Source organism: Callospermophilus lateralis, chromosome 12 (assembly GCF_048772815.1).
Source record: "Callospermophilus lateralis isolate mCalLat2 chromosome 12, mCalLat2.hap1, whole genome shotgun sequence".
NCBI classification, from domain to species: domain Eukaryota; kingdom Metazoa; phylum Chordata; class Mammalia; order Rodentia; family Sciuridae; genus Callospermophilus; species Callospermophilus lateralis.
Window position 1 is genome coordinate 69656637 of NC_135316.1, and position 22953 is coordinate 69679589.

Genomic DNA, 22953 nt, shown 5'->3' on the forward strand with positions numbered 1-22953 from the left:
TCTTATTATTTTTGCCATCCAATCTCAAAGATCTGACAGCTTTTCTTGGCCCTATGCAGCACAGAAATAGAATTTTTAAAATTTTGTGCATGGCTCTCATGTGTGATTGAATAAATTACTTGCCATTTTTACAATACTTTACTGTTTGTTTCTTTCCAGTGAATGTTCATTTAACCAAAGTCTACTGAAATCTGACAATAGTCAAACACTGTGCTAGCCCTTCCACATATGAAATTAATAAAGCACTATTTTTTAAATTTTAATTTGTTATATATGACAGCAGAATTCATTACAACTCATATTACACATATAGAGCCAAATTTTTCATATCTCTGGTTGTACACAAAGCACTATTTCTTATTTATCACTTATGTCTCAATAAAGCTGGGTGGTGGTGGTGGAAAGCAGTATTTCTGCCTAGGAGGAGTTCATAGTCTAGAAGACAAAGGTAGACATGCGTATGTTTACAGTGCAGTATGCTATTGAACTTCTTTTGGGAGAGTTGATAAAAGGTCTCATAGGAAGTAACATTTGCATTAGTAATATTTTCATTAGTCAAAAGTAGAAGTCTATCAACCAAAGAAGGATGAGAGTGAGGGAAAGGATGAGACAGTTCATTGGAGGGAAAAGGAGACCTCTGCAGAGCACTCTGCCCAGATCTGAAGTGACTGAGAAAGATCCTGATGAGTTCTGAGAGGTGGATGGATTTGGTGCGGTTGTATGTGCACCACAGTGATTACAAGGGGACCAAACAGAGAGGGCTCAGTTGAAACAGAAGTTTGACTTTATTTTAGAAGGAAGAGGAGAAAGAAGAAAAGGCTTAAGCATGGAAGTTAACGAATCAGTTTCGTCTCTTTCATGTTGTATTGTTACAGATCCAATTATATAGTATCCAGATTTTGGAGTTTGAAAGAGATGTGCTCTTCTTGCTTAATCAGAAGAGCTTGGGCGCAGCCTCTGAGTTGAGACACCACTTTCTTTTCAGGTTTATAAGTGGCATGTTTTCAATATACTCAGGGTTACTCCGTCCGACCCAGTATGGATTTGTGCTTCAAGAGCTTTGACAGGAGTGCCAATCTATTACCACCTCCCTGTCATTCAGACGTTCGCTCTCTTTGGCTCGAATTTTTGTCTCTTTGAACCCCATTTTTCCGTTTTGACATTATTTGTCTTAATTTATGTAGAACTTGTCTTTAAATGCATTGCAGCCGTTTTGGCTTTTTCTACACTACTTTTAAATCACCCAAAAGCACACCGCCAGCAGCCACGCCCACCTAAGAAATTGCGGGAGCATGAAGTTTGTTCACAGCAGCGCGCCGTACTGACGTAGCAGTGCGCAGGCGCGGTTTCCGGTTCCTAGCGGCTTGTTTCTTTCTCCGGGTTCCCGGTATCCTAGTAAGAGAGGGACCCCGGCTTCTTTCCTTCTACTTTCTACCGCTTTTCGCCCTTTGCTTCCACACTCGCCCCGCAGCTCCAGCTTCCCAGGCCGCTGCTTCAGCCCGCTCACTTCCACCCGCGACAGACCTATGGCCGAGCGCGGGGAACTCGACTTAACCGGCGCCAAGCAGAACACCGGCGTGTGGCTGGTCAAGGTAATAATGTTGGCTAGTCTCCTACCTGCGCTCCTCCTGGGAGAAGTAGTTTAAGAAACTTGAGACTGTCCGGGTCCGTGCGCCTCTTAAAGTTCTTGTACAGCCATCTCCTCAGAGCGTCTCATGTTTTGGGAGGCGGGAGTTATTGTTACGCGGGTTTACAGATGAGGACCTTAGTCTGGGAACTCCAAGTGTCATTCAATTACTAGTCTGAATTTGTTTGGAATAGATTTGTTTCTCCCACGACCTGGCTTTCCCAGGGCCCAGTCCCCTGATTTGAGCCAAGCATTTTACCCCCAGAACAAATTCGTTACACTTTCTCTTGGTGAAACAGATTGTAGTTGAGTTTGTGTGTTAATGGAGTGTCTTTCTTTTTTCTGTGCAGTTTTCTCGGCCAGAACGTAAAACTGGTTCTGATCTGTAGGTTGATGGTCCTTATGGAGTGATCAAGAGCTGGGAAAGCTCTGAACTCACGAGGGAGAGGAGAGTACTTTGGAATATACTTTTTGTTTTTAATTTTTTTTTTTTAGTTGTAGATTGACTCAATGACTTTGTTTTTTTAATATTTATTTTTTTTAGTTGTAGTTGGGCACAATACCTTCATTTTATTTATTTTTATGTGGTGCTGAGGATTGAGCGAGCGCTCTACCGCTGAGCCACAACCTCAGCCCGCCTTTATTTGTTTTTATGTGGTGCTAAGATTGAACCCACACTTGCAAGGCAAGTGCTCTACCACTGAGCTACAACTCCAGCCCTTTGAACTATACTTTTAAAGCACAACTAGGTCTCAGGAAACTGACAGTCAGTAAATATTTTATGTGAAGACAGCAGTCATCATTAGCTTTTGGACGCTTTTTGTGCTTTACTTTTGGGGCGTTTTTTTTTTTTTTTAGGATAGTTTAATAAAACTTATGTGTATTTAAATGTGATTGTGAAAATCTTTGAACCTCAGATAAAATGTAAGGACTTTCTTTTCTTTCTTTTTTTTTTGAGATAAATTCTCACTGTATTGCTCAGACAGGCCTTGAACTCATGATCCTCCCATCTAAGCGTTCCAAGTAGCTGGGATTACAGGCATGTATTACCTTGATTGTCCTGCAACTTTTGGTTTTTTAATGCTTTGTTTAACTTTTTTCACATGGATCCATTAACTCAAAGTGGTCCTTCCTGTTATCTCTCTAACAGCTCTCATGATTTGCTAGCAGTCAAACCTGTGTTATAAGCAGTTGTCACACTGTGTGAAGTGGTTCTTTGTTAATGTGTTCACTGTTGTCCTCAGCCACCATACACATTCAAATACATAGAGAAAAACCACATTTTTTAAGAACAGGATCTTTGCCTTTCACACCCAGAATGGTGTTTGGCATATGGTAATTACTCAACTAATATGGAACCCTTGCCTCAGTCTGTTTGACTTATCTCACAGCTCTATAAGTGTGACTTAAAATGATGGAGTAAACGGGTATTTCTGTCTCCAACTGCCTATTAAGTGGAGGAGAGTCATTAGGGATGTCTCCCTTGCCCACTGAAAGAAAGAGCTTGAGAAAATGTTGTAACTTGCAACATTTGTGTTGGGAGCACAGTAAATACCCAATAAGTGTTTGCCTTACAGAATTTGTATGAATGGATAGACTGTATCATATGGAGAGGGGCAGAAAAGCCAGACTGAAAATGAATGTTAATGATATGTCCTGGAAAACAAAGGAGACCCTAGAACAAAAGGATAGTATAAATAAAGGTTGAGGTCATACATAAGCCTGTTTTGGAGAGTTTTGAGTAGGGTAGGGATGCAAAAATTTATTTGAGAAAAGAAGTAAGTTTTGCATTGTGCAATACAATTTAAAGGCAAGGGTAACTAGAGTCAGAATTAGAAAAAATTCACAGCATCATGGGTATATGCTAATGAAGCCTGAAGAGTTTTGAAAAGTCTGAAACTTTTTCAGTAAAGTTGTTAGAATTTGGTGACAACTTTTACTAGAAAGACTTTAAACATAGAAGAACTCAGTTAAAGCCAGTGATTTGTTCTCATTTTAAAAAGGTAGTTGTGATATTTTTTGTTTCCAACCTCATTGCTTTTGTAAGCTATGTTTCTTTTTCTAATCCTTTGTATCAAAGAAAAAAATAGACTTGCAAATATATATTTCCAGAGTGTGAAGTCAATGTGTTGGATATTTTCTCTTTCTGGCCAGTTCTTGTTCTCCAACAATCTTATTTCTGAGAGAAAATAAGAATTGCTGATAAATACGTTCTATTTTAGGACTGGAAATGTAGCTCAGTGGTAGAATACTTACCTAGCACAGTGTGAGACTATGGTTCAATTCCCAGCACCAGGAAAACAAAAACCCCAAAACAAAAACAAAGTAAAACAAAACAAAAAAATGAAAAATAATTTTTTTTTTTGTTCCCAAGTCCATCCATGTTCTCTCTTTATTTGACAAGTTTTAATTCTGTATTAGTTAAAGGAATCCCTAAAACAGTGGGGTTTGACTTAGATACCTGTCAGGTTGAGATTATTTCATTTTCCCTAAGATTAGTATTCAGTGTGATTTCTGTGCCTGTATCTTAATCATACATAGATTTTTTTAAAATTAGAGGAGTAAAGTATATGAAACCATACATCAAATCATAATTTCATTTTCAACTTTGTGTGATATTAAACTGTAACATATTGCTTACAAAGTGTATCCGCATTCTCATCTGATCAGATTTGTGAATGTAAGTACATGCTGATTTCAAGCATTTTTTTCTTTTTTTTTTTAAATTTTATTATCTTTTAATGCGGAGTAATATTCCATTGTGTATATATACCACAGTTTCTTTTTTAAAATTATGATTTGTTATATATGACAGTGGAATGCATTATAATTCATATTATACATATACAGCACAATTTTTCATATCTTTGGTTGTATACAAGGTATATTCATAACCATTCATGTCTTCGTACATGTACTTTGGATAATGATGTCCATCTCATTCCACCATAATTTCTTACCCCATGCCCTTCCCTTCCCCTCCACCCCTTTGCCTTATCTAGAGTTTGTCTCTTCCTCCCAGTTCCCCCTTCTTATCCCATTATGAGTCAGTCTGATGCTGGTTGTTTTAATGAATCATCATAATAGCCATTATTTATCAGGTGGTTAGTATGTGCCCAGTACTGTTAAAACACCTTATGAACTAGATTTCTAAAGTCATGTTTGTTGAGATATAATTTATATATGGTACAATTTGCCATATTTAGTTTTATAGTTATATGAATTTTGACAACATAAATATAAAAAATGGCTACATAAATATGGATGTATACTACTACAGTCAAGATACAGAACATGTTACCTTGTTCTCCTTTACTACTTCTTTTTTTAAACAAATAGAGAAATTAATTTTAATATATTTTTATTTAACTCAATGGATTACCAACATAATTTGCAAAGAAAATAATTGTAAGATATTTCAAGTTCATTTTGTTTGTCCTAGTAATTCTTTGGATTCTAATGTCTAATTGTTATTAAGTAATTGTTAGTAAGATATTTTATGTTCATTTTGTTTGCCCTAGTAATTCTTTGGATTCTAATATCTATTTAATGCATAGCATAATCTCAATTCAGACTAGACACATTTCAAATACTCAGTAGCCTCATGTAAGGCAATGGCTGCCTTATTGGCTTCTTCATCTTTCACCTTTTAGTGAGACATGCTGTAGGCTGCATGATAAATTCCCTCATTATGTGATTTCTTGTTGAGTTCTGTCAGAAAGGGACACCAAAGAGATGAACTTAGAATATACGAGAGTAGAGTGAGGTTCCTTTATTCCTCACTGTAAGACTTTTATTTATTAGACTGTGAATTGGTTTCTTCCTGCTTTTGGTGGGAATTACTTAAGTTAGTTCACCTTCTCCAACAAGGTTTGCATAATGGCTCTCTCTTCTTTCACCTACCTCTCTAAGTCTACAGAAGGAAAGGTGCTTTACAAAATTTGTTGGATTCCTTCAACTTGCCCTTACCTTTATAAATACCTTATTAAACAATTTTTACCCTGATTGATCTTTTTCATCCTTGAATCTTGAATAATAGTTTTTTAATTATAAGAAAGTAAAATATACCTCATCTTATATCACAGACAATGTATACACATGCCAGATTAATAATATAATAAAATATAACATAAAATGCTAAACTTTTTAAAGAAAATATTTGTGTAACTTTGTGAAGAGAAATGGAAAACTAAAATTACAAAATAAACAAAAACCTGAAAAATTAGATGATATTGTAGTTAAAATTTTTATGTGTAAAAATTTATCAAAAAGGGTTGAAAGAGACATGAATTATATTACTGGTCATTTTGCTTATTTTTGGTATTTAGCTTGACTTGGTTTCTCCTTTGGTTGGCTTTTCCTTTATTGTAGTTCTTCTCTTTGCAGATTATCATTCATGTTTTTTATTTCTTCCTCATGGAATATTTTGCCAAGAATGTTCTGTAGTGTAGACTTTCTTGCTGTAAATTCTTTGAGCTTTTGTTTATCATGGAGGTTTTTTATTTCATCGTCAAATTTGAAGCTTAATTTTGGTGGATATAAGGTTCTTGGTTGACATCCATTATCTTTTAGAGTTTTGGTATATGTTGTTCCAGGATCTCCTGGCTTTTAGAGTCTGGGTTGAAAAATCTGCTGAGATCTGAATTGGTCTTCCCTTAAGGTAATCTGATTGTTCTCTCTTGAGGTCTTTAAAATTCTATCCTTATTCTGTATGCTAGGCATTTTCATTAGAATGTGTCTTGGTGTAGATCTGTTGTAATTTTGTACATTTGGTATCCTATACGCCTCTTGTATTTTGAGATTGATTTTCCAGTGCATTCTTCGTGCTTGGGAAATTTTTCTGATATTATTTCATTGAAGAGATTGTGCATTCCTTTGGTTTGAGTCTCTGAACCTTCCTCTATCCCCCAAAATCTTAAATTTGGTCTTTTGATGGTGTCCCATAATTCTTGATGTTCTGTTCGTGGTTTCTTACCATCTTTACTGTGAGGTCAACTTTATTTTCAAGATTGTATATTATTTTGTCTTCATTGTCTGGGGTTCTGACTTCCAAGTGGTCTAGTCTTCTGGTGATGCTATCTGTTGAGTTTTTTAATTGGCTTATTGTTTCTTTTATTTCAAGGATTTCTGTTTTTTTTTTTTTTTCAGTATCTCTATCTCTTGAAGTAATCTCTTGCAATCTGTATTTGCTCTCTTAACTCTTTGTTGGTGTGATCAATTTTTGCCTGTATTTGCTCACTTAGGTCGTTCTTTAATTCCAAAATCATTTTAGTTGTGTATATTCTGAAGTCCTTCTCTGACATTTCATCTACTGTGCTATCTATGGATTTTATTATTATGGTAGCTTGGTTTGTTTGGGGCACTTTCCTCCCTTGTTTTTTCATGTCTCTGTGTCTTTCTCTCTTGCAGTGTAGATCCGAGGTATTACAGCTTCTGCCATATTGTCTTATATCATCCCTATAGGTTACCAATACCTCACTTTTAAGGGAGAGATCAATATTATAGCACTCATTGTATTCATCATGCAGCCATATATCAGTTAGCTTCTGTTTTTACATTTACAGTTTTGTCATTTGTCATTCAGAAATGAGTTCGGTTATCTTCTACTATATAGTCAATAAGTTACAGTTTCTAATGGTAGAAGGAGGGAATGGGGTCTTGGCTGAGATGTTTATGAAGTAGGATGTGAGAATATGGAGGTATTAGATTATATGACAAGTGAGAGGGTAATCATAAGAAATTGGCTGTTAGTAGGAGAAACAAGAGAGACCCCCTGTTACCTCAGCAACAGGATAATTGTTAGCACACCTAGTAGAGAAACCTCTGGTGCAGCCAGGCCCATAGGGACCTTGGTGACGTCTTACCAGGTCCTTATTGTTGTCTCTTGATAGAAGTGGCAGTATCCCAGTTTTGTGGCAGTGGCGGGCAGACCTTCGGATCTCAGGGCTATGGTGTGGCAGGGTGGACAGGCCTCTCCCAAGCACTTTTTTCTTTACATTAATATTTACCATTATAAATAACATCTTGAGTTCTGATCTTTGCTATAACATATTAAGTTTCTTCTTGGGCTTTCTCAAAGTTTATGGGTTATCTTGTACATATTTAATTAATTTCATCACTAGATGGGAATAATTAATTAACTAATTAATTAATTCTACACCACTAGACAGGTATAGAACAGGATAAATACAGTAATAGCTATATCAGAGTTTTGAAGCAGGAAATATTAATGTTTGGCCAGAAGAGGTAAGACTTTGTGGGGAAGGTGATGTTTAACAAGAGCCTGTGTAGTTGACTATGTGAAAATTGTTTGATCAGGAAAAAGCAAATGTAATAGTAGCTTAGAAAGCTGAGAAAGCTGGTTTTAGTGTTAGAAGCTAATCACAGTGAGAGATGTCTACAAGAGTCATCTCTGCCTGATCCCCCCCCACATTTTTTTATTGGTGCTTTATAGTTGTACACATTGATGGAATTTGTTGTTACATATTTATACATGCACACAATATAATTTAACTAGTATCACTCCTCAGCACTTCCCTCCTGCTTCCGCTCCACTAATTTGAGGATAGAGAGGTTTCTTTCTTCCACTGATCTCTTGATTTTTAGGAGATCTACATCCACCTTTGTTTTCCTTTTTCCTCTCTAGCTTCTGCATATGAGAGAAACATAGGACCCTTAACCTTCTGAGTGTGACTTATTTTGCTTACCATGATGTTCTCTAGTTCCATCCATTTTACTGAAAATGCCATAATTTCATTTTTATTTATGGCTGAATACCCATAAATAAATAAATAGCCATTTTCTTTATCCATTCATCTGTTGATGGACACCTACCTAGGCTGGTTCTATAGTTTGGCTATTGTGAATTGTGATGCATGTATCACAATAGTATGATGAGTTTAATTCTTCAGGGTAAATACCAAGAAGTGGTTCAATTGGGTCATATGGTTGTTTCATGCCTAGTCTTTTGAGGAGCCTCATACTGATTTCCATGGTGGTTGTACTAATTTACAGTCCCACCAACAGTGTAAGAATGTTCCTTTTTCTCCACATCTTCTCCAGTATTTGTTATTATTTGTATTCTTGATGATTGCCATTCTGACTGGTGTGAGATGAAATCTCAGTGTAGTTTTGATTTGCATTTCCCTAATTGCTAATGATGTTGAACATTTTTTCATGTATTTGTTTGCTACTGTATTTTTTTTTTTGAGAAGTATCTGTTTAGTTAATTTGCCCATTTATTCATTGGGTAATTTGATTTTTTAAATAAGGTCTTTTGAGCTCTTTATACATGCTTAGATATTAACTCTGTCAGAAGAGTAGTTAACAAAGATCCTTTCCCATTCTGTAGGTTCTCTTTTCACAATCCTAATTGTTTTCTTTGCTGTGCAAAAGCTTTTTAATTTGATGCTGTCCTATTTATTATCTCTTGGTATTATATCCTGAGCTTTAGAGGTCCTGTTGAGAAAGTCATTGCCTGTATCTAAAAGCTGGAGTGTTGACCCTCCCTTTTCTTCTAGGAGTTGCATAGTTTCTGGTCTGATTCTGAGATCTTTGATACATTTTGAGTTGATTTTTGTGCAGGGTGAGAGATGAGGTTCTGTTTTCATTCTTTTACTCATGGATAACCAGTTGTCTCAGTACCATTTGTTAAAAAGGTTGTCTTGTTTTCCAGGGTATGTTTTTGGTACTTTTATCAAGGATCAGATGACTGTAGATGTACAGGTTTGTTTCTGGGTCTTCTGTGCCATTGGTCTCTGTCTGTTTTTATGTCAGTACCATGCAGTTATAGTTATGCAGTTATGGTTTTATAGTAATTTGAAGTCAGGTATTGTGACGCCTCCAGCATTGCTTTTTTATTTTTATTTTTTCCTAGCATTGATTTTTTTTCTTTTTGATTTAAAATTGCTTTGGGTATTCTGAGTCTTTTATTCTTCCAAATGAGCTTTAGGAATTTTTCCCCCCGCTAATTCTGTGAAGAATATCATTGGTGTTTTGATGGGAATTGCATTAAATCTGTATTGGTAGTATGGCCATTTTAACATTATTAATTCTGTTTATCCATGAATATGGGAAATCTTTTTATTTCTGAGGTCTTAATTTTTTTCTTCAGTGTTATATAGTTTTCATTGTAGAGGTCTTTCACCTCCTTGGTTAGATTTATTCCTAGGTATTTGTTTGTTTGTCTGTTTGTTTGAGGCTGTTGTAAATGGAATTTATTCCTGATTTCTTTCTCAGTGGATTCATTGTTGGTATATAGGAGAGCTATTGATTTTTGTATGTTAATTTTGTAACCCGCTACTTTGCCAAATTTATTAGCTCTAGAAGTCTTTTGATGGAATTTTTTGGATCTTCTAAGCACAGGATCATATCATCTGCAAACAGTGATCATTTGACTTCTTCCTTTTCTATTTTTTATACCTTTTATTTCCTTCCCTTGCCTAATTTCTCTGACTAGAATTTCTAGCACTATATTAAACAGGAGTGGTGAGAATAGATATCTTTGTCTTGGCACAGATATTTTAAAGGAAATGTTTTAAGTTTTCCCCCATTTACAAAGAGGTTTGCTGTGGGGTTTTCATATATAGCCTTTGTGATGTTGAGGTAGGCTTCTTCTGTCACTGTTTCTTCATTTTTTTTTTTTTTTTTAATGAATGGTAGCTGAATTTTGTTGAAGACCTGCATCTATTGAGATTACTGAATTATATTTATTTATTTTCGTATATTGAACCATCCTTGCATTGTTATAGGGAGACTGCTCAGAAAGCTCTCAAAGACTTGAATTGGAACAAATTAGAGAGCTTTATTACCTGGTCAAGGACTGTTTCCCTTAGAGACTGAAGCTCTATGGGAGAACAGCAATTTTGTGGCCTTACTCTGTGGGAGAACAGCAAATTTCTTGGGAATTTAAGGATGAAAACCACATCTCAGGGACTTTTCCTTAGCATCATGCAAGCAAGTCAGTCATAGAAGCTAAAACACCAGTTAGCAGAGCAACTCAAGACAACTGCATCTTGGGTTTAAGCAGGTGTTAAGACAACCATATCCTGGGTTTGAGTAGGTGGTTAGTGGGGGCGAGAATCTACTAAAATCTTGGGTCACCAAGACTACCATATCCTGGGTTGAGTACATTTTGTGGGGTACAAAGTACAGAAAACAATATATTTTTTTGAATTTAGCAGAAAATGACTTTCATTTTGTTTTCTTAGAAATGGGTCCTGCAGCTGTCTCTTCACAGGGCAATAACAGAAAAACTAAAGTGGGGTCTAGAATAGCTGAGATGGAGTCCCTACCGTCACACCTGTTTGTTCATATAGCCATAGTGACTCCATTCTTGCTACTCCAGCAAAGAGAGAACTGTTACAAGTGATCAGGTAGTTTTACCATAGCAATTGCTTTACACAACCAGTATTAGTAACTTATTGATTGTATTGATCAGTTCACACCAAAACAGCATCTCTGGAATCTTAGTATGTTGTTGAACATGATTTGCTAATATTTTATTAAATGTTTTTGCATCTAAGTTCATCAGGTATATTGATCTGAAGTTTTTTTCCCTGAAGTGTACTTATCTGGTTTTGGTATGAGTGTGATATGGCTTTATAGAATGAATTTGGAAGTATTCTGTTCCTTTCTATTTCTATTGGCATTAGTTCTTCTTAAAAGTTTTGGTAGAATTCAGCTGAGAATCCATCTGGCCCTGGGCTTTTCTTTTTTGGAAAGTTTTTTATTACTGCTTGTATCTCATTACAAGTTATTGGTCTTTGTAGGTTTTCAAGTCCTCTTGATTCTGTTTGGCATATTGTATTTGTCTAGAAATGTGTCCATTTCTTCTAGGTGTTCCAATTTATTGAAGTGTGTGTTTTCAAAATAGTCCCTAATGATCTGCTGGATTTCTGAGATGTCTATGGTGATTTCTCCTTTTTCATCTCTAATTGTATTAATTTGGTTTTTCTCCCTTTTTCTTTTGGATAGTTTAGCTAAGGTCTTATCAATCTTGTTTATCTTTTCAAAAGTCATGTCTTTGTTTCATCAATTCTTTGAATTGTTTTTTTATTCTCAAGTTCATTGATTTCAGCTCTGATTTTAACTATTTCCTTCCTTCTTCTGGTTTTGGAATTGGTTTATTCTTTTCAAGGACCTTAAAATTCATAATTAGCTTGTTTATTTGGGATTTTTCAAAAAATTTTATGTGGGCACTCATAGCTGAACTTTCTTCTTAGAATTGTCTTCATAGGGACGAGGGTAGAGTGGTAGAAAGCTTGCCTAGTTTGAGTGAGGCGCTGGGTTCGATCTTCAGCACCACATAAAAATAAAATTAAGTTATAAAAAAAAAAAAAAGAATTGTCTTCATAGCATCCCAGAGGTTCTGGTATATTGTATCACTATTCTCATTTGTGTCATGAATGTGCCCTGCAACTATGAAAAGAAACAGCATTAATTTCTGGCATGTCATTCAGTCTGTAGGGCTGGTAGAAAAAAGCTTATGCCCAGGAGAAGGCAGATTAGAACATAAAGCTGAAAACCAAGGGCTTATTTTTTTTGGCATGGTAGAGATGGCCCTTTGGTGGAGTTGTCATTCGGTATCTTCATCTTTCAACACTTGGTGGAGGTTTCTTGGGATGACTGGATGTTCATGTCGTCCGGCTCATTGGCAAGTGGCTGGTAATCCCTGAAGAGGAGCTGATTGAAATTTTTGTTAGAGATTTTGTTAATTTGTCCTTGAAGGAATTTTAAAATGCAAGGAAGGAAGGCACAGAATAAAAAGACCAACTAGAGGTCCCAGTATGAGAGAATCCAGCAGTTGACAGGGTTTGTAAAGAGGTCCCAATAGGATTGTTGTGCCAATTGCTGATTTCTAAAGAGGGTGTGGGTGTACTGTATTGCTGTGGGTTCCTAGATCCTATCAGGAGGCCCATTCTTATGTATCTACTTCTCTGGAATGGGATGAAGGGTGGTGCGTGACTGTGAAAAACAGAGCTTGAGAAGGTTATCTGGTTATCTCACAGGTAAATCTGGGCAATTGTGTGGGTCCTGCAAGGTTGGGAGCTGTAGTGGGATTATCTTCTGGAGGGCTTGTTGCTGGTTTTTAACCTAAACATATGAATCCAGGGAGTTAGTTTCTTTCCTTCCTGTTGGAGTTTTGCAGCATTGGGTGTACACAGGACTACCTGTAATGGCCCTTCCCATTTGGGGGTTAGGGGGGATCTTTCCTCTGGGGAAGAAAAGTAGACCCATTCTCCTGGTTTGAGCGGAAAGGAGGCAGCTGAGTTCTCTGGATCCAGAAGCAACAAATCTTATTGCTTCCATAGCGTATAAGGAAGAGAAGGGGAAGAGCATATTGGTCGGAGAGGGACCAAGGCTCTGGTGAGATTCCTGGGGGGAGAAGGGGACGACCATACATTATCTCAAAGGGGGAAGCAAGCGATGGCTTTTTTTTGGTAAAGCCCTCATGCGTAGTAGGGCAAGAGGGAGGAGTTTAACCCAATCTAAATGAGTCTCTAAAGATAGTTTCTTTATGGTGTCTTTCATTGTGCGGTTGGCTTGCTCAACCTTATCTGAGGCTTGGGAGCGATAGGGACAATGAAGGTGCCATGGGATGGACAATGTCTTTGCCTCATTCTGGGTTACTTGAGAGACAAACTCAGATTGGATTGAAGCGGGCATCCCAAACTGGGGGATTACTTCAGTTAGGAGGATGTTAGCAACTGTGGTAGCCTGCTTATTTGAGGTGGGGAAGGCCTCTGCCCAACCCAAGAATATGTCTATTAAAACTAGTATGTATTTGAAATTTTTTACTCTGGGCATGTTGGTAAAGTTGATTTGCCAATCTGCCCCGGGAAAAAGGCCCCTAGCCTGATGAGAAGGGAAGGTTTCAGGTTTTAAAGATGTATTGGAATTTACTCTTTTGCATATCTGGCATGAGGCTGTGATTTGCTGTATCACTTCTTTATCCTGGGGAGTCAGAGTAAAGAAAGAGTGGAGAAAGGCTTTGAGAGTCTGAGGACTGGTGTGGAAAATGGAGTGGAGGTAAGTAAAGAGGGCATGTTTAGGTGGGTCTCCGTTATTGGGTAATAATGGAGAGCCCATGGCAATGAGAGATCCAATGGGGTCTGAAAGGGCGGCTGACCTGGCTGCCTGATCTGCTTTTGAATTCCCCTGTGTGACTGGGGAGGAGTCATTTTGGTGTGATCTGCAATGGACAACTCCAAGTTTTTTAGGAAGCTGGGAGGCTTGTAATAGCTGGGTTGATGTATGTGGAATTGGTTATAGAGGTGCCCTTTGAGTTCAGGAGACCTCTCTCCTTCCAAAATGCCTCATGAGATAAAAGAATGTGGAAAACATATTTGGAATCAGTATAAAGTATAAGATTTTTCCCTGCTGCCAATTCGCAGGCTTGCATTGCAGTTACCAGCTCAGCCTGTTGGTTGGTGGTATTTGCAGGCAGGGGATTGGCTTCTATTACTTGTGATAGGGACACTATGGCATATCCAGCTTTTATGATCCCCTCACGCATAAAGGAGCTGCCATCAGTGAACTAGGTATAATCAGGTTGGTCTAGAGGTCCCTCAGTGATATTAATGGGGCATGGGAGGAAGTTTTCTAGAATTTCCCTGCATTTATGTATTGGGGACTGTGTTTGACCTTGAGCCTGAATGGGTAACAGAGTTGCTAGGTCGAGAGGAGAGCAGGTTTGGAAGGACACGGAGGAGTCTTAGAGGAAAGAGACCAAGAGAGAATTAGACAGGGAGGGAAGGTTTGCAGTCCTTTGTATGTTAGCAAGTCGTTGAGGTGATGAGGGGAGGTGACAGTGATTTGGGCTCCAAAGGTAAGCTTTTGTGATTCCTTTAATAAAACATAGGAGGCCGCTAGGGCGCGGAGACAAGGAGCCCATCCCCGGGCAGTTGGATCTAACTGTTTTGAAAGGTATGCCACCAGAGCAAAGGTGAGCTCATACATTTGTCCCAGCACCCCCAAGCCTTGCCCTTTGTTTTCATGAACATAGGGAGTAAAAGGCCTATTAACATCTGGCAGGTGTAGAGCCGATGCTTGTAAGAGGGCCTTCTGGAGGTTTCTGAAATATGGTGCTGCTGAAAGTAACAAGGTCTCATGCTTGTTCCCCTTTGCTATATCATATAATGGTTTGGCAAGTGATGAGTAATTTGGTACCCATGCCCTAAAATAGCCTGCCAGACCCAGGAACGAGAGAATCTCCTCTTTAGTTTTTGGTACTGGAAGGCTTTCAATAAGGCCTTTTCTATCGGTTGTGATAGCTTTCTTTCCTGGGGATATGTGGAACCCTAAGTAAACAACCTCAGAGAGAGAGAGAGAGAGCTGCACCTTTTGCGGAGAAACCCTATATTCTCGGTGAGCAAGAAAATTCAGAAGGGTAGCTGTGTCCGACTTTGAGGTTTCTAATGAGGGATTACAGAGGAGGAGCTCATCAACATATTGTAGGAGGGTTGAGTCGGGGCATAGAGGGAAAAAATCCTCAAGATCTCCAGCGAGGACATGTCCAAAAATATGTGGGCTGTCTTGAAACCCCTGGGGGCAGGACAGTCCAGGTTAACTGTCGGGAATGTCTAGTTTCTGGATTAGTCCAGGTGAAGGCAAATATGTCTTGGGAAGAGTCAGATAGTGGAATCGAAAAGAAGGCATCTTTAAGATCAATAACTGAAAAACAGGTGGAGTTTGCAGGAATGGAGGAAAGGATAGTATAAGGGTTTGGAACCAGGGGATGTATGGGACTGGTTGAAGAATTTATTAACCTTAAGTCCTGCACCAAACAGTATGTTCCATTAGGCTTTTTTACTGCTAAAATTGGGGTATTGAATGGATATATTATTTCTTAGTAAGCTCTGAATGATTGGCTTTAGGCCCTTAAGACTGGCAGTTGGCAGTGGATATTGAGCCTGGTTTGGGAAGTGATTAGGGTCTTTAAGATGCACTTCCACGGGAGAGCAGTTTGCAGAGGATGGGGTTTCAGTATCCCATACAATTTGATGTACCATTTTACAGGGGAGGGGGAAATGTGTGTTCTGGTGGTTGCTGGGGTCTCCACACCAGACACAAGGGGGTAAAGTCTCTTCTTCGTCTGGGAGTAAAGCCATGACAAAGATATAAGTAGGGGAGGACAATAAGGGTAAGGTTATGGGGGCCTTCAAGATAATATATCTCTTTCCCCACAAGGGGACCGGACACTGAGGCATAACCAAAAAATGGTGTGAAAAGGAGAACTCAGATAAGGAGCATGTGAGGGGAGGAGTTCTGCACGGGATGATGGTTTGACCTCCTACCCCGGCAATAGGAGATTCAGAGGGATAGGTAGTTCCCCAAAACTCTCTCAGAACTGAGAATGTGGCCCCGGTGTCTACCAAAAAGTTTATGGGACGCCCATCCACTCGGATAACCACCCTGGGTTCCTGCTTGGTGATTGAATAGGTCGGGACAGAAGACCCAGGGCCCTGTCAATCCTTGGCTGCTAGGCCCAGGAAATCACTGACGGGGTGACTGACCTCAGCTCCCCTTTGGGAATTGGGGCAGTCCGATCCCCAGTGGCCAGGATGTCTGCATCTGGGGCATGGTCTGGGCGGTGTCCTGGGGTTAGGGCAAGCTCTAGCCCAATGTCCTTCATCACCACACTTAAAGCAGGGCCCAGGGGGTTATCGTTGGGGGGTTGTTGTCTCCCCCTTTCCATAGGTTGGAAGGAGCCCTGTAACACCTGGGCCAACATCTGGCATTTTTGGCGTTTTGCTCTTTCATCTCTGTTGTGATAGACCTTGAAGGCCATGGCCAACACCTCAGTCTGAGGAGTCAAGGGTCCCCTCTCTAATTTTTTTAGCTTTGCCCGGATGTCGGGGTAGCTTTTTGAGAAAAAAATAGGTCATAAGAAGTTGCCTCCCATCTGGGGATTCAGGGTCCAAATTAGTGTACTGAAGGAGAGCCTTTGTTAGTCAGTCTAGGAAGGCTGAGGCGTTTTCATTTTTCTCCTGGACAACTTCCTAGAGTTTATCAAAGTTAATAGCCTTTTGTGCTGCCGCCTTTAGGCCAGCTATCAGACAGGTAATAAGGTGATCCCTATGTCCCAGGTCTTGGAGGTCATTGTAATCCCAATGGGGGTCTTGGTCTGGAACCGCCTGGGGCCCCTAAGGGATGGTGGGCATTAGTCTGATGAACTTGGTCTGCATAGGCCCTAGCCTGCTCCCAGACCCTTCTCCTTTCCTCAGGGAGGAAAGTATTGCAGATAGTCTGCAAATAGAATCATATAGAGATCATGAAAGGTGAGGCTATAGGCTTGAGTTAAGTATTGCAACTCTTTAATATAAGAGTTTGCAGTGTAAGATCCCAATTTTTTTTCTACTTGGGAAAGGTCAAGCATAGAAAAAGGAACATAATCCCTCAAAATCCTGTCCGGCCCAGCGACCTCCCGAAGGGAGTTTGAGTCAGGTGATGAGATGTGGTGACTTGTGGGTTAGGTGCTGTATTAGTGCGTGAACGGGTGGCTGAACGGGTGGCGGGTGGACCAAACTGAGGTGGAGGGACTGGGATGGAAGGAACGGAAGTGGGAGGAGTTTTTGTGGAAGTATCAGGAGGAAGAGGAGGAGGAGTGTCCGAAGAAGAAGCTGCAAATGTAGAAGATGGGAAGTGGGAGGTGAAAGTGGGGAAAGCGAGGCTGAGGGTAGGGGAGAGCAGTATGGAGGCGGTTCATTAGCTGGTTCGAAAGTGGAGGTGGAGAGCAGAGAAGAGGAAGGAGGAGGAGAAGGTGTGGAGGCAGAGAGTGGAGAAGAGGAGGAAGGAGGTTTGAGAGCAAGGAGTAGCTGTTGAGGCTTTCTTTGGGTGCAGAGATTTGGATGAGATCGAAGCAAGGAAAAAGCCTCCACATAAGGAATCCCGTTCCACTTCTTTGATTGCTCACAGTAATTAAAAGATCCCCGAGTAAATTGGGATCCAGAGACCCACTCGGGTGCCAAACATTTTGGTTGTCTAAGGGGTATGTAGGCCAGTCCTGGGTACAGAATTTTATGAGCCTTTTCGGTTTAATATCAGGGGCCAGGCTCAGGGTTTTCAAATTATCTAAGAGGCACCGCAAGGGAGAATTGGCCTGGAGGGACAAGGAAGTTCCCATGCTGGAAGGGCAAGATGGAAGTCAGAGAAAGAGAGAGAGGAACAGAGAGAAAACCCGGGTCAGAAAAAAGCTTCCTGGAAGCTCAGGGCGAGCGGAAGATCAAGTGGGCGTCCCCAAAATGACCGACCACCTTGAGGAAATACAGAGGGCATTACCCGGTCGTCACCAGTGAAGTGCGATCTGTGAGACCCAAATGGGGCCGGGGCCACAGGCAACCTGACGTCAGGAAAGTTTTTCGACTCGGACTCTGGTGAGATGGGCTGTAGCAATTACACTAACCCAACCACGGGAGATAAGAGTGAAGAGATAAGAGTCCCAGGCGGTCGATTCCCAGGGGTGTCCTAGCAGAGCGCCTGGGGTCCACCACAACCCTGATGGGTCTGGGTGGGGTGCATTCCTCCCCTAAAACACACCTGGAGGGATTGCTGGACACTCAACGGCCAATTCCCTCGTTCTGGTGAATTAGGGTTCAAGCGCTCATGGAGTGGGGGAACTCACCAATCTGCAGGCTGGTGGTGGGTGTCAGGCAGGCGATCAGAGGAGTGGACTGCAACAGGAATGGTTGGCCTCGGAGTTTGGGAACGGGGTTCCACCTTGAGCGATGAGGATCCCCATCCCGGGTTTCGGCACCAATGTAAAGGACGATGGAAAAGAAAAGCTCCGTAAAACTCAACAAGCCAAAACAACCGTTTATCTGTCCGAGATTTTATTAGCAGGACCCTAATGATCAGTCACAGAAGAGAAGGGAGTCGAGAGAGAGAGAGAGAGAGAGAGAGAGAGAGAGAGAGAGAGAGAGAGGGAGGGAGGGAGAGGGGGGGGGAGAGGGGAGGGGGGAGAGAGGGGAGGGAGTAAGAGAGAGTAAGAGAACTAACACGAACAGGGTGTTGATATTTATGGGCTTAACACAGGATGAGGAGGAGCAAGGTGAGTGGGCTGTTACTTCTTCATTGGCTGAGAGTTCATGCCACTTCAGGGATTGGAGGTGCGCCATTCACAGGGATTGGAGGTGATGGTTCGCGCACCTTCAGTGTGTCATGGACCCGAGCTCCCGGAAGAGAAGCACTCCGGGCGCCATCTTTACCAACAGATTCTGAGATGGAGATTAGCATGCCAGGTTTTATTAGGGAGTGCTCTTGGAGTTCACACTTCTGAAAAGAAAGGATTTAAACAGCATTGGGCAGAGGCTGTAGTACAGCCTCAGTGAGGGCCAAGGCGGATTACACAGGGTGCCTCTAGAGCTGCCCTGAGTCATCATGAACTGTACCCCTTGCTCACTGATTTTTGCATGTGGTGATTTGCTCTGAGAGGATGGCATGACCTTGGGCAAGGGGCTTTTTTCAGTGAATGACTGTGTGTGTGTGTGTGTGTGTGTGTGTGTGTGAGAGAGAGAGAGAGAGAGAGAGAGAGAGAGAGAGAGAGAGAGAGAGAGAGTAACAGAGCTACATCCCAGGGCAGGCTATTTTAAAAATGCTAACAGTAAAGAGCTATCTGCTGGCCACATTCCCAGCAGTTGGGGGGATAGGCCTTCAGTGCTAAAGGGATGTGCTAAATATGGATGTCAAGGTGCAGTGTCCAGTACAGTGCCCCTAAATTGGTTTTACTCTGAGAGAAATAAGACTTTGATGAGTAGTAGTTGGGGGAACTAGCTATTTGATGAAACAGACTTGCCACAGCAGCTTAGGAGAGTAAGGGCCATATATATCACCTTATAGAAGTAGGTATAGATAGCCAACATGAAGAATTTTCTCAAGGAGTTTTGATATAAGAGGGGCAGAGAAATGGGACAGTGGGTGAAAAGGATTGTAAAGTCTTCCCTTAGTAGGTGTGTGATTTTGAGCAATTAATTAATCTTTCTGTTCCTCAGTTTCCTAGCTTATAAAATGGAAAAATAATAGGATTATGTATTAAATAGTTAATATATTTGAAAGCATTTAGAAGAGTGCTTGTCATTTAATATATTAGTTATCAACTGCTGTGTAACTTATCACCATACATTTCATAGTTTTAAACACATTAATTATTTCACAGTTTGTGTGGATCAGGAGTCCTGACATGCTCTTAGTTTGGTCTTCTGCTTTGCAGTCTCTGACAGATACAAAGTGTTAGCCATTGCCATATTCTCACATGAAGTCTTGACTAGAGAAGGATATTTCCAAGTTCATGTGGCTGTTGGCCACATGAACAAGAACCTCTGGGTTGTTGGGCCTAGAGTCATAATTCTTAGCTTGCATTTGGCTAGAGCCTGCTCCCAGTTGTTTTTTTTTTCCCCCCTGCCATGTGGACCTCTCCAACAGGGCCGCTTGCATAATCAAGGCATGCAAAGTGAGAAAACAGTGAGAGAAGCAAGACAAAGCACAATTGTAATGTAACCCAATCAGAGAAATGACATCCCATCCTTTGCCATGTGTTTCAGGTCTATAAGGAAAATGGATTACACAAGTGTATGATATCAGCACAGGGGAGTCATTGTGAGCCAACTTAGAGTCTTTCTGCCACATTTAGTATGTACTGTTAGCTGTTATTATTATTCTCATGGAAATGAAAAGGTAGAATTGAAGGAAAGATGTCCTTGATTAGACAAGGGAAAGAGAGATGGAATGTGCACAAGTAGAGGGATTGACCATAGTTCATCTGTTGTTTTAAAATGGGGAAAGCAGCATAAAAATACCTGTGGCTAAATGGTAGACTCAGCTTTTTTCTTTTGTCTTTCCTTTGTGGAAAAGGAAGTTAGATTATCAGCATGGAGGGAGGGGAAAGAAAGAGGTGTTGTAGATTTGAGAAGTGAACTTTGGAATCATCTGGAGTTTGGGAGTGAATTGACTAGGGAGATGAGTTTAATTTGCGAGACGTCACCCAGGGCTTAATGTCATGTATTTAAAGTGAGACCAGTTAGCAGGATTATGTTTCTTCAGCTGCTCAGATGCAAATGTGGAAAGATGATAAGGCTTTAATAAGGATTAAGGTTCTGCCAGGGCATTTGGTGGAGGGAGCATGGAAGGAAATGATTATAATTATGACTGGCCATGAAATCTAGGCCAGGGGGAAGTGAGGCTTAAGCAGATGGGGAACAGTGAGAAGATGTTATGAATTGAAAAGATGGAAGAATTATTGGACACAAAGTACTGAGGAAAGAGCTGAGAAGTTAGGAGATCATGATCAGATTGGTTGCTTGAAATACAGGATAAGGAAGGGATACTTGAAATGCAGATTATGGAAGGTCTTAGGTATCTGGAAATAGGGTTTATCTGAACCATTGCCTAGGAATATGATAAAGAAAAGACACCATCTTATCCGTGATGTCTTTACTGGGGAATATGGCTTGTGATTAGTAGAGTGGACTGCTTCTAGAAAAGGCAGTTTTCCTTTTGCATTGGAGTAATTAGTGTGAAGGTTTGCTGGAGTTAAAAATCAAAGACAAAGTAAGAAGCAAGAACTTACTTGTGAGGTAGTATGTCAAGATTTGAGGCCATAGGGTAATAATTTATATAGTCCAAGAATTTAAAGATTTTATTTGACTTTGAACAGTACTTGTATAGATCTTGTATTTAGTTGTGAACATTTGCTTCCTCATCTTTTTTGTTTCTCATTTATTTTTTATTAAAATTTTAAGCAAATACATAAAAAACAAAGATTATGGATATTATACAGTACCATACGTTTCAGTACATGTGTACATTGTGTAATCAGTTAAACATATCTATCTTCTCATTTATTACTTCTTGATGGGGAAAACATTCAAAATCCTTTCTTCTTTTTTGAAATAATACTGTACACAATTGATATCTGTAGTCACTCCACTCTTCAAATAGCATACTAGAACTAACTTCTGACCTGTAACTGAGAATGAGTACCTTTCCTCATCCAAAGTTGAACTTTCCTCATCCATCTCCCCTGCACTTCACAGCCTCTGGTAACCTCTATTCTCTCAATTTTTATCAGATCAACTTTTACAATATTTCACATATAAATAACATCATGCAGTACTTTTCTGTCTTTGCCTAGTTTACTTAACAAAATGATTTCCAGTTCTATCCAGGTTGTCACATTCATTTTTATGCCTGAGTATATTCCATTGTGTGTATGTACCACATTTTCTTTCACTATTCATTAATTGCTGGGCTCTTAGGTTAATTTCATTTTTTGGCTATTTTGAATACTGCTGCAGTAAATATGGGAGTAAAGATGTTTCTGTGACATACTGCTTTCATATCTTTTGGATATATACCCAGGAGTGGGATTGATGGATCATATATTTGGTAGTTTTGTTTTTAATGTTTTGAGAAATTTCTGTGTTGTTTTCTGTAATGAATGTATTAACTTACATTCCTGTCAACAGTGTGCAAGGGTTCCTTTTTCACAACATCTTCAAACTCTTGTCTTTTTGTTTATAATCATTCTTACTAAAGTAAGGTGATATCTCATTGTTTTGATTTGCATTTCCCTAATGGTTAGTGATATTGAGCATTTTTTTTTCATATACTGGTTGTCCATTTGTAAATCTTGTTTTGAGAAATATCTACTTAGAAAATATCTACTTAGAAATATCTACTTACTACCAAATTTACAATTAGATTTCTTTGCTATTAAGGATTTTTTTTTTTTAAGTTTCTCATCTTTTCTTGTTAGATGTGTGGTTTGCAGTTCCTCCCCCACCCCCATTCTACAGACTATTTCTTCACTCTGTTGATTGTTTTTCTTTGCTGTATAGAAGCTTTTTAGTTTGACATGTTTCTGTTTGCCTGTATTTCCATTTGTTTCCTGTGCTGTTAGGGTCTTTTTAAAAAAAAATCCTTACCTATTCCAGTGTCTTATCGTGTTTCCCTGTGTTTTATTCTAGTAGTCACATTGTTTTTGGACTTTACATATCAATTCATTCTTCCACACCTGCATACAGTTTTTCCAGCACCACCTATAGTTTACTAATCAGATCTACTGACCTTGACATAGTAATAGCACCTGGATTTTCCTTATGGTGACTAGTACTCCCTATTTTCAATCTTTGTGATTCTAATGGTGTTTACTGCTCCTATCTAAAGATGTCATCAACTCTGGCTAGCCTGTGAAAATATACCCAAGGAAGTAATTGCCACTTGGGAAGGAGACTTTTGCTGTTTTGGAGTTGCTTCAGCCATCTTGAGAATTGAGTCAACGTGGGTGGAGGGGAAAAGAGTTGAAAGACAGTGAAAGAGTGAGTCCTCAT

At 39.7% G+C, this 22953-nt stretch overlaps 1 protein-coding gene across 2 annotated transcripts in view; it reads left to right on the forward strand.

The window, feature by feature from the left end:
- The first annotated feature begins 1346 nt into the window (after positions 1 to 1346).
- Gtf2f2 (general transcription factor IIF subunit 2) overlaps positions 1347 to 22953 on the forward strand; it is a 156226-nt gene continuing 134619 nt past the window's right edge. For both annotated transcript variants that reach the window (XM_076872402.1, XM_076872403.1), the window contains exon 1: positions 1347 to 1592. In XM_076872402.1, coding sequence (XP_076728517.1) covers positions 1527 to 1592 — 66 coding nt within the window. In that variant the 5' untranslated portion in view covers positions 1347 to 1526. The remainder of the gene's footprint in view (positions 1593 to 22953) is intronic.